General features: G+C 47.2%; 1 protein-coding gene across 1 annotated transcript in view; it reads right to left on the minus strand.

Moving 5' to 3' along the window:
- Positions 1–12,611, minus strand: part of LOC121283860 (von Willebrand factor A domain-containing protein 3B-like) — a 330,503-nt gene that overhangs the window by 260,423 nt on the left and 57,469 nt on the right. The window contains 1 exon segment of the mRNA XM_041198660.1: positions 4,301–4,417. Coding sequence (XP_041054594.1) covers positions 4,301–4,417 — 117 coding nt within the window.

Genomic DNA, 12,611 nt, shown 5'->3' on the forward strand with positions numbered 1-12,611 from the left:
CCTTTCTAGGGTCACTCTCTAACCTCTTGTTGCTGCAGGACTGAGCATGGGTCCACTTAGAAAGAAAGGAGGAAGGCCTCCTTGCGGTGAAAGCCACTGAAAGCCAATGGCTTCATTAGTTAAAGGGCTCCACAGAACTCAGTGGCTACACATCACAGTCACTGCATCTCAAAAGTAACACATAAGAATGTAGAATTTGGGAACGCAGGCAATAGTGAGGGAGACACAACTGTTATCATATATGGCATTCCATCAATGAAGGCCTGTCACCTGTTTACCAGATTTGACACTTCTAATGGACCAAAGGACATCTGCACATTGACCACGAGCAGCTGACTGGTCATTAATATGCCACATCAGAGATTGGAGCACAGAGCTAGGTTGGATCACTCATCTCAATTAAACTTTAGCATCCAACGCAGGGTTCAAGATGTTACCTATCTGCGATGCCATCTTGGTCTCCTCGATGTGTGTGTTAGTGTCTTAGGGACAAGGTGGCCCCCATCCAAGTAGGGCAGGAAAAACTATGGACCCTTATAGTCTCCACATGTGTCATCTTCTGAGCTTCATCTTCTTGTCCCCTGAATCATTAATATCTTCAATGTTTCCTTTCGGAGAGAAGGCAAAAGCACATATGGATCCAGGGCTCAATGCTGCCTTTGTCAGGGTCCTAATGCAATGGAGGAGGCAAAGGAGGGAGAGGCGACTCAGTGCGCAGCTCCAGCAGGAGGGACATGGTCAAGCGGAGCCACAGCATGAACAAGAGGGTCAGGAGGAGAGACGCTGACCACGGGGGCGATTTCCTAGGGTTTATTATCCGAGAGTCTCCTATTTACAAATGAGTGAGAGGCAATGCTGTGCATGTCTTCGCTTGTCCCTAGATCTGGTACATCACATATGCCATGTGAAGTTGGAGGGTATCTCCTGCCAGTGGCTTTGAAGGTGACGCTGCACTCAATTTCTTGACCTCTGGTTCTTTCCAAGGATCAACTGGCGACCTATGGGGCAACTCTCAGTCCGCAACACATCGGTGCATAAAGGAGGTCATTGACATCCTTTACAGGAAGGCTTATCATAATGTCAGGTTTGCTCTGGATGAAGATATCCAGGCTGCGAGATTCACCGGCTTTGCCATAATCTCAGGCTCCTCAAGAGTGCAGGGTGCAATAGGCTGCACCCATGTGACTTTAGGGGCTCCAGGGCAGCAGGCCGTCATGTTTATAAACCACAAGAGCTATTATTGCAGCGATGCACAACTGGTGTGACCACAGGAAGCACATACTGCACGTTTGTGCACAGTATCCTGGGAATGGCCATGACTCCTACATCCTGAGTCATTCCCAGGTGCCTGAGGTTTTCCAGGGGGCATTACATTTGCAGGGATGGCTGCTTAGGGATAAGGAGTATCCACTGAAACGCTGGCTGGTGACACTGGTGCGTTGTCCTCAGAGTTGTTCCGTGGACAGGTACAATGCTGCTCACAGCTCCACACGCTCCCTTATAGAACAGACCATAGGGCTTCTGAAGATGCGTTTCAGGGGCTTGCACCACTGAGGTGGCTCACTCCAAGACACTCTCGACAGGATTTCCTCCATCATCGCAGCGTGTTGTGCCCTTCACAATCTGGCTGTGCAAAGAGAATAGAACATCACCAACCCTAGTACATGGCCTTCTTTTACCTCGCAAAAGCCTTCGACGCTGTCAACCACGAAGGATTATGGAGCATCCTCCTCCATTTCGGCTGCCCCTAAATGTTTGTCACCATCCTCCGCCTGCTCCATGATGGCATGCAAGCCTGACCAACAAATCCAGCACAGACACAATCCACGTTCAGACCAGTGTCAAGCAAGGCTGTGTCATTGCACCAATGCTCTTCTCGATGTTCCTTGCCGCAATGCTCCATCTCACCCTCAGCAAGCTCCCCGCTGGAGTGAAGCTAAACTACAGAACAAACGGGAAACTGTTGAAACTCTGCTGCCTGCAGGCCAGATCCAAGGTCCATGATGAGGCCTAGGACAACGTGGATCACTTTCTATACCTTGGAAGTCTACTGTCAACAAGGACGATGAGGCTCCACACCACCTTCAGTGTGCCAGCGCAGCCTTCGACCACCTGAGCAAGAGGGTGTTTGAAAATCAGGGCCTCAAACCTGGCACCAAGTTCAAGATCTACAGAGCAGTAGAGATAACCCCCCCTCCTATATGGCTCAGAGACATGGACTATGTACAGTGGGCACCTCAAAACTCTGGAGAAGTACCACCAGCGCTGCCTCCACAAGGTCCTAAATCAATTGGCAGGATAGGCGCACAGACGTCAGTGTTCCCGCTCAGGTCAACATCCCCATTTACATATATTAATAGCTTCATGACAGTGGGACTTCAGGTGCCGTTGCCAGCTACACTGACCTGCTCCGCGACAGCCTCCCAGGCCGGAGACATGAGGCTGCTGTGCTTTCTGCAGCCATCCCTGTGATAAAGCACTTGTCCGTGCACCTCCACCCCTCTATTCAAGGCCTGGAGGGCCTGCTGCGTGAAGCAGGGTGCTACCTTGTTCTTCAGGCTCTTGGCCTTCCTCTGCTAGCTGCCAGACATCTCCAGTGAGCTGGAGAGATTGAGATTGTGCATTGTACTGGCCTATAAAAATGGCGCCCTCACTTGCAAATCCACCAGCTGATGGCGGCCGCACGAATCAACGATGACCTGCCATGTGATTCGGACCGATACACGCCTCTGCATAATTAAGCAGGCTCCAAGTGCAGAATCGGACGCGAGTTCCCACCATTCCAGTCGGCGGGGCGGGCACTGCCAAAACCACCTGCCAACACACTTAGTCTCATTTATGGAAAATTCCGCCCTACATTCCTTTGGACCCAACCGTGGCGATCGTCAATGGTCCCTGATGTTTGGGCAGCCCAAAGTCTCCATAAATTGCACCCTGGAAAGGACGCTCCAGAGCGCTAACATATCACTAAACCAACTGGATTGGCGTAGAGAATGGGTGCTACGGGCTGACTCCAATGGTGGGAGGGGCCATTGTGTCCCACTGTTCAGCCATCGCCCACACTAAGTCAGGCATCCCCAGACTATCAATGTACTTACTTGCCACAGTCCATCTGCTTCAATGGGTGCTTTGAGCTTAAAGTCTCTGCTCAACACGATGACAGAATCCATTCCACTGGGCAAACAAAAAGACTTAAACAGAGTTGACCACCACAGCGCAAACCATCATCTCCCAAAATGGAAAGCTGCTACCAATAGCTTTTTAAAGGAAATTGGATATAAACTTGAAGGGGGAAAGTTATCAGGATATCAGGAAATAGCAGAGGAATGGGATTAATTGGATGGCTCTTCCAAAGAGGCAGCACAGGCACAATGGGCTGAGTGGCCTCCTTCTGTACTACATCATTCTATGATTCAATGATTCTTCTTTATGGTTCTATTACCACTAACCTCTATGGAGTACTTTATTTTTGTCGCTTATCATGATTTCCCCAACTGACATTGCTGGGTTTTATACTGCTGTCCATCAATTGAACTAATTGCAGAGAAAATCTGAATGCAAACATTAAATTCTTCTTCAGTTTTAAAGCTATATCGTTACCGTATTTGCATTTTCCTGTATTTACCCCCAAAATATCGAGTACTGGAATGCAAAGAGCATCCACGAAGGTGAACGTCTCCGACAGGCCCAGGTGGTTGCCAAGCACAAACAGCGGAAGGGGGCGAACCAAAATCCAAGCTTCTCGCCCACCTGCCTCATCGAACACTGCCTGCTCCACTTGCGGCAGAGTGTGCGGATCCAGCATCGGACCTTTTAGTCACCTCAGGACCCACAAAACCGGAGCGGAAGAAAATCACCCTCGGTCCCTTGGGACTGCCGAAGAAGAAGAAGATTGCTGGCGAGTGAAGAAAGTATCCAAATTGAGAAACAACCAGCGTTAGGTTAGACCCCCAACATTGCTTCCTTTTTTTTTACTCTTGCCATGCCGCCCACTAGCCCTGGCAGCGAGAGCGCAAAGAGACAACCTGTCCCCTGGCTACTTTTTAGTCAGTCATTAGAAGACGTAGACAGGGTGTAGGGTTTACTCAAACACTGATTATTTTTCTGTTCCTTGTTAGACTGGGTAAAAATCTTCCTTCATTTGCCCTCTTACCGAAAGCCCACAGGAGATCCAGAACTGACTAGGAGACACCCTGCCACTCTACTGTACAGAATTCTAACGTGGTTACATGTTGCACTACACATTGCTCCAACGTCAATGATTTGTATTTTCAAAGTGTGACCCATTAAAATGCCATACCTGCATTAAACACAGACTGAGGGGCATCCATTAAAAGGGTGTGAACTTCTGCCAACGTGCTCCTGGCCTCCTCCACCTCATTCCAGATAAGGAACACATCTTCTCTGACTCCAGCCCCTGAAAAAGCATGAAAGTACAGAAGTTACATTTGTTAATTTGTATCATGATGTTTATTAATGAGATCTTTTAAGCCCAGTCTTATGGTTTGAGCAAGGTTTGTTTATTAATATGCAAATAAAATAATGTGAGAAACTTAGGTGATAAGATATGCTTTAGGCTTGAGCACAAACCAAAAACTGAACCTGAAGCCTTGTATTCTTGTATAAAAACAAAATACTGCGGATGCTGGAAATCTGAAACAAAAACAAAAATAGCTGGAAAAACTTAGCAGGTCTGACAACATCTGCGGAGAGGAATACAGTTGACATTTCGAGTCCGTATGACTCTTCATCAGAACTAAGGAAATAAAGAAATGTGGTGAAATGTAAGCTGGTTGAGGGGGGGTGGGACAGGTAGAGCTGGATAGAGGGCCAGCGATAGGTGGAAGCAAAGAAGAGATTGCCAAAGATGTCATAGACAAAAGGACAAAGGGGTGTTGATGGTGGTGTATTCTTTGTGGCTTAGCACTAGAATGTCCTTACAAACAGCCAACATGGGGCAGAATTTTATGGCCCCGTCAAGGCTGAGGTGGGGCCAGAAAATGGGGGGGGGGGGGCCATTCAAATGTCCATTGACTTCGGTGGGACCGAAAAATCCCACCAACGGGAGGGGCTGTAAAATTCCACCCATGGAGTCTTTAACCAAGCATCTTAAGTATATGGGAGAATTAACTGATGTTCAAACAAACATTCCATTTGAATGAATCTTATCACAGTAGTTCTCATTAGGTTACATTGTCTGTTCAGGCTTATAATATATAGGTTAAGTCCAAATGTGAATATTCATGAACCATAGAACCATAGAAAAGTTACGGCGTAGAAAGAGGCCATTCAGCCCATCATGTCTGTGCCAGCCAGAAAAAGGAACCAGCCACTCATTTTAATCCCACTTTCCAGCACCTGGCCTATAGCCTTGCAGGTTACAGCACTTCAGATGCAGATCCAAGTAACCTTTTAAATGAGTTGAGCATTTCAGCCTCAACCACCAACTTAGTGATTTCCAGATGTTCACCACCTTCTGGGTGAAAATGTTTTTCCTCATGCCCCCTCTAATCCTTCTATTAATCACCTTTAATCTCCGCTCCCTGGTAATTAACCCCTCAATTAGGGGAAGCAAGTCTTTACTGTCTACCCTATCTAGTCCCCTCATAATTTTGTACATCTCAATTAGTTCACCCCTCAGCCTCCTCTGTTCTAAGGAAAACAACCCTAGCCCATCCAATCTTTCCTCACAACCGCTATTTTCAAGCCCTGGCAACATTCTTGTAAATCTCCTCTGCACTCTCTCCAGAGCAATCATGTCCTCCCTGTAATGTGCTGACCAGAACTGTACACAAAAATCCAGCTGTAGCCAAACCAGCATTTTGTACAGTTCCATCATTACATCCCTGCTTTTGTATTTAATATCTTGTCCAATAAAGGAAAGTGTTCCATTTGCTTTCTTTACCACCTTATCTACTTGTCCTGCCATCTCCAGGGACCTGTAGACATGCACTCCAAGGTCTCTCACTTCCTCAACCCCTCTCAATATCCTCCTGTTTACTGAGTATTCCCTTGCTTTGTTTGTCCTCCTCAAATGCATTACCTCACGCTTTTCCGGGTTGAATTCCATTTGTCACTCTTCTGCCCGCTTAACCAGGCCAGTGATATAATCTGGAGACAATAGCTATCCTCTTCACTATCAACTACACGGCCAATTTTTGTGTCATCTGCAAACTTCCCAATCATAGCTCCCACAGTTATGTCCAAATCATTAACATATGCAACAAACAGCAAGGGCCCCAATACAGCCCTGTGGAACACCACTGGAAACCATTTTCCATTCACAAAAACATCCATCAACCATTACCCTTTGTTTCCTGTTGCTCAGCCAATTTTGGATCCAACTTGCCAACTTCTCCTGTATCCCATGGAATCTCACTTTTTTGACCAGTCTGCCATGTGGGGCCTTATTAAATGCCTTACTAAAATCCATGTAGACAACACCAACTGCACTACCCTCATCAATCCTCCTTGTTACTTCCTCAAAAAATTCTATTACGTTAGTAAGACACAATCTTCCCTAACAAAACCATGCTGACTGTCCCTGCTCAACCGGTGCCTTTCTAAGTGACAGTTTATCCTGTCTCTCAGAACTGATTCCAATAATTTGCCCACCACTGAAGTCAGACTGACCGGTGTCATGAAGCTATTAATGTATTTGATGTTATTGGAAAATATTTTTCTTTTAAGATAGAGATTTAGTCTGTGGGTGTGTCTTAATTGGATTAAAGACAGCTAGTCTGGATGCTTTGATGTGTATTAGTTTTGATATGTAAGAGAGATAGCATGCATTTGCATTTTTGAATACAGCATTTAAGAAGTGGAGTGAAAACTAACATCTATCTAGCAGATACCAAGTCATGTGTTTATATTACTAATAAAATTGGTACCATGAAAGGGGTTTTATTGTTTGAAGAGGCTGGTGATACAATGAGAATTTAAATTCAGTGGATGGTGCTAGGTACAAATTCAGCAGTTTTTGGGTGTGCGAAGCAGAGACAATGTGAGATCAAAGCAGCTGTGAGCCTATCACTCTCTCCACAGGAACCAAAGTGAAAAGAACCTCATTTTGAATTAGTAAGGTGAAAATGTTTTCCTGGTGTCTGGTTAAGTCTATGGGTTGCTGTTGCCCTTAACGGAGATTAGTTTGAGAATTTGTTAAAAGTTATGATAGTAGTAATTTGTAGCCATGTGTATATATATTTTAATCTGTGTAAATTAATAAAATGTTTAATTTAGTTTAAATTTAGTTTAATGTGAAATCTCGAGAACTGGTGGTCTCATTCCTGAACTTGGAGTCACATCTCAAACATAACACTTAAAATTAAGGTTATGACAGCTGTTTAAAGTTTCCCTCTGGGATTTTTTAAATAACTTAGGTTTACCAACTGCGTCGGCCATAACAATTGGTGGCTCGCCCAGGATAAATTATATTTCTAATTCCTTGATTGGCTAGGACTTGGTGAAGCTTAAGCTTACGACTACGAGAGGCATACTGAATTCAGGAGTTGGTGCGGTATTTTAGAAGTGGTGCGGCAGCAAGATGGATTTGGCAATTGCCAAGACTTGCCTGGAAGTAGAGGGGATAACTCTGATTGGGCTGGAGAAAATAACTAAAAGTTAACAGAGTAGGCAGATAAGTTAAAATTGGGGTTACCTGAGGGGGCTAGGAAATCAGATATAGTTAAAAATATAGCACAGCATCTACAGTTGGAAGTGAAACCTGACACTAGTGAGTCACAGCAGGATGTAGTGAGACTTCAGTTACAAAAGAGAAAGCTTGAATTTGAACAAGCAAAGGAACTAAAAAAGCTTGAATTAGAAGCAAGGGAATTAGAAATTATGCAGATGGAGACAAAGGAAAAAGAGAGAGAATTCCAACTGAAAATGTTGCCAATTAGAAGGGATGTCAGTAGGTGAGGAAGGATTTATCTCTAGAGTAGAACTCAGTGGGGATATGTTTAAATTTGTACAAGCTCTTCCAAAGTTTGAGGAAAAAGATATTGAAGCATTCTTTATTTCATTTGAGGAATTGGCTAACAGATAAAATGGCCACAGGAAAACTGGACATTATTATTAGTCTAAATTGTTAGGTATGGCACATGAGGTATATGCTTTGCTTTCAGAAGAAACGTTGATGAATTATGATGTGGTGAAAAAGGATATTTTGAGTGCATATGAATTGGTTCCTGAAGCATACAGGCAGAAATTTAGGAATATGAGAGAACAGCCTGGGCAAACTTAAAAATATTGAGTTTGAAAGAGTAAAACAAAGTAATTTTGGCAGGTGGATACGGGCATTAAAAATAGAGGCAACCCAAGCAACTCTTAGGGAAGTCATTCTTTTGGAAGAATTTAAAGATTCAATCCCTTCAGTAGTGAGAACTCATGTGGAGGAACAGAGGGTTGATTCTGCAAGACAAGCAGTAAAGATAGCTGATGTTTATGAGTTAATTCATAGAGCTAAACCTTTTTTCTGTCACCCTTTCAAATTAGAAAAGGGTAAAAAGTGGGAAGGTGAAAGGAAGGTAGGTAGTCAGGGGAGAGGAGTAGCTGGAAGTTCCCAGGAAAATTTTTCTCAGAATAAAAAGGGAGGTGCTGAAGATAGAAGTGACATTCGAAAATTGAGGTGTTTTCATGGTAATGAAGTGGGGCACACAAAGTCAGTGGGCAGAATTTTTCCATCGGAATGTGAGGGTGGGACCAGCACATCGACGCATAAAATGACACATGGTAACAGCGGGTGTGTGTCCCAACGCCACCGCAATATTTCGGTGGGCGGGCTTGCGACCATGTCCGTTGTGTGACCGCCATTAATTAACGGGCCACTTAAGGCCCTTGGGACTCCAATTGACCTGGATTTTAAGGCACCCGTGCAATCTTCGGCTCGTCGCATGGGCGCAACAGGCAGGCGGGTATCAGAAATTTGCATGAAACTCATCCACAGGCGGGAGAAGAGGCTCCTCAGTGGGTTCGCGAATCCAGACATTTAAAAGTTATTGCTCAGAGGTTAGTGAAACTTGTCTGTGTGAGGTGGAAAAGTTGCAAACACATAGCAGCTGCTTGGACTGGACTCATAACCTTCAGGTCAGCACTTTTCAGTGAGGATTTATTTTGGGGCCTGTAGGTTTCAGGAAGCCTTCATGGGTCTGGGAATGGGAGGTGATCTCTCCACTGGAGGCACTTCATCTGAGGAGGAAGGGAGAGCTAGAAGGGGGAGGAGGCCAGGAGTGCACATTCAGCCTGCAAAGGAGCTATCTTTGGGAGGACAGGCGCAGGCATAAGGGGTGCAGGCCAAGAGGTTGTCCAAGGCGCAAGGGGCTGCAGAAGATGGCACTATCCTGCTGCCAGGGTATACAGGCAGCAAAGCAGCTACCTCAATATGTCTAAGGTGCAGCGCCGAAGGAGGCTCCGTCTGTCAAGGGAGACAGTCAACAGTATCTGTCAGATGATTGGTCCAGAGATCTCAGCTAACTGTGTGGGTGGACACCCCATGCCATTGGCTCAAAAGGTCACAGCTGCTCAACTTCTATGCCTCTGGCTCTTTCCAGGAGTCGGTGGGTGATCTTTGCAGTGTCACCCAATCAGCTGTCCATGCTTGTGTCAAGCAGGTCACAAACGCCCTGTTCAGGCGTGCAATGCATTCACTACCGCTGGGACCAGGCAAGCCAGACAGAGCGAGCCAGAGGCTTCACAGCCATTGCTGGCCTCCCCCGCGTCCAGGTTGCAATAGACTGTACACATGTGGCCATCAAGGCGCCAGCAGGTGAGCCCGGTGCCTTCGTCAACAGGAAGGGCTTCCACTCCATGAACATGCGAATAGTGTGTGATCACAGGATGCTGATTCTACAAGACTGTACAAGGTACCCAGGCAGCTCCCACGATGCCTACATCCTCAGATACTCACAGGTGCCGGGGCTCTTCAGTGCTCCAGCCTGGCTGGATGGATGGCTGCTGGGTGACAAGGGCTATCCCTTCAGAAGGTGGTTCATGACGCCTCTCTGCCATCCAACAGAACAGAAGCTGAGCAGCGGTACAATAGAAGTCACAAGGGCTGTGGTGGAGAGAGCCATCGGTCTTCTCAAAATGCGCTTCAGATGCCTGGACCGTACCAGGGGCGCACTGCAGTATCCCCCAGATTGAGTGTCGCTGATAGTGGCTGCATGCTGCATTCTCCACAGTCTTGCACTACGAAGGGGGGACGCTGTGGACGAAGAAAATGTAGACAGAGTGGCTGCGGCTGAACACGATGAGTCTAGCAGTGAGTCCGAGGATGAGAACGCACTGGGAAATGTTGAGAGGGCACACGCTGATCCGGTCATACTCCAAGGAGGCAGGGACACCCAGGATGCTCTAACCTAAGGAACCTTTAGCTAGCACAGCATATATGGATCTCCAACACAAGCCTGATCTGTAGCCTCCATCCTGGAGACCTTAGTGCAAAGTCTGTCTGGATAGGAGCATTGACGATGGGCCTAGTCAATAAACGTAAATGACACACAAATCACTCATCAAATCTCAGGAATCCATGCCCCTGCCCAACAGGCACTCCCAGCCATTTTAGATGACATAAATTTAATGCTGTCACAAAACTCTCTTGACATAACAGAAATAAAATGGTATTACCTGGAAAAACTCAGCAGGTCTGGCAGCATCGGCGGAGAAGAAAAGAGTTGACGTTTCGAGTCCTCATGACCCTTCGACAGAACTTGAGTTCGAGTCCAGGAAAGAGCTCCTCTACATTGGAGAGACCAAACGTAAACTGGGCGACCGCTTTGCAGAACACCTGCGGTCTGTCCGCAAGAATGACCCAAACCTCCCTGTCGCTTGCCATTTTAACACTCCACCCTGCTCTCTTGCCCACATGTCTGTCCTTGGCTTGCTGCATTGTTCCAGTGAAGCCCAACGCAAACTGGAGGAACAACACCTCATCTTCCGACTAGGGACTTTACAGCCTTCTGGACTGAATATTGAATTCAACAACTTTAGGTCGTGAGTCCCCTCCCCCATCCCCACCCCCTTTCTGTTTCCCCCTTCTTTTCTTTTTCCCAATAAATTATAAAGATTTTCCTTTTCCCACCTATTTCCATTATATAAAATAAAAAAAAAACCCACTAGAGCTATACCTTGAGTGCCCTACCATCCATTCTTAATTAGCACATTCGTTTAGATAATATCACCAACTTTAACTTTAACACCTATGTGTTCTATTGTACTATTGTTGTTGACATCTTTTGATGATCTGCTTCTATCACTGCTTGTTTGTCGCTACAACCACACCAACCCCCTCCACCTCTCTGTCTCTCTATCTCTCCGCCCCCCCACACACACACCTTAAACCAGCTTATATTTCAGCTCTTTCCTGGACTCAAACTCAAGTTCTGTCGAAGGGTCATGAGGACTCGAAACGTCAACTCTTTTCTTCTCCGCCGATGCTGCCAGACCTGCTGAGTTTTTCCAGGTAATTCTGTTTTTGCTCTGATGTCCTGTTGGCCTCGATGGCCTTGGCGGACGTCCTCTGGCCCGTCAAGCCTGTGCTGGCCCCATCTGGGAGGGAGCTGCCAGCGCCGCAGCTGGCATCTTCCCAGTTGTTGCAACCTCTTTGGGTGCCACAGTCACTGGCAGAGGGGCAGAGGAGCTGCTGCCCTCATCCAGAGCACCCTGAGAGGCGCCAGCAGAAACAGCTTCTCTGTCGACGTGAGGTCCGTTTGGCCCTCCCTGCTCACTGTAGGTGAATGGGCATTGAGGTGAGTTACCTGGTGCCCAAATCACCGCTCACAGGGGCACTGACCACATTAGGTCAATGCCCCTGTGAGGGATTGCAAGTCTGACTGCAACCCCAGGAACCCCTGATCCTGTCCCTGGAGCTGCCTCTCCATGAGAGTGGCCACTCTCTCCATGAAGGAAGCTTGGCGCTCAGCCATGAGGTTCAATGCATTGGCTTAGATCCGCGTAGACTCCTCCACCACTGACACCAAGCCAAGCACAGCCTCATGCATCTCCACCAGGTGGTCCTGCAGACCCAGCCGCATCGTTGACAACTCCAGAGGCTCATCATCAGCGACGAACTGAGCATGTGCCTGGTCCTCTGCAGCGCTCCGACTGCTGGCGCCATTGGTACTCTGTCTCTGCCAGCTCCTCCAGTGACTGTGAAGTGCCTTCACCACTGTGACCTGGGACACTAGCCAAAGATATGATGCCCACCGAGGTGCCAGCATCTACACTGCTGCCTGCCTGGCAGAGATAGTGTGACACTTCTGATGGTGCAATTTCATGCCCCTCAGGTATCAGAGGGGGCCCCTGCTGCTCTGTGTCCTGGCCCTGCGCCGCTGATGCTGAAAGGGAGAGTAAGGACATTCAATCAGTTAGCCTGCGGGCAATGTCATTGTAGATGCCTGTCCCCCGGATCATCAAGCACTCGTCATTCCACACGCAATGGGCAAGCATGTTGGTAACGTCACTCACTCAACAATCAGCACTGTCATGGATGTTGGGAGACTACTGGTGATGTGAGCGCTGGCCATACATATCTGCCCGTGGAACCCCAGCCTCTTCTGCTCCAGTGGACCTGGGTGCTTGGCACCTCTCCAGGTCGAGGGCCCCCTGCTCAA

This window comes from Carcharodon carcharias, chromosome 11 (assembly GCF_017639515.1).
Source record: "Carcharodon carcharias isolate sCarCar2 chromosome 11, sCarCar2.pri, whole genome shotgun sequence".
Taxonomy (NCBI): Eukaryota; Metazoa; Chordata; class Chondrichthyes; order Lamniformes; family Lamnidae; genus Carcharodon; species Carcharodon carcharias.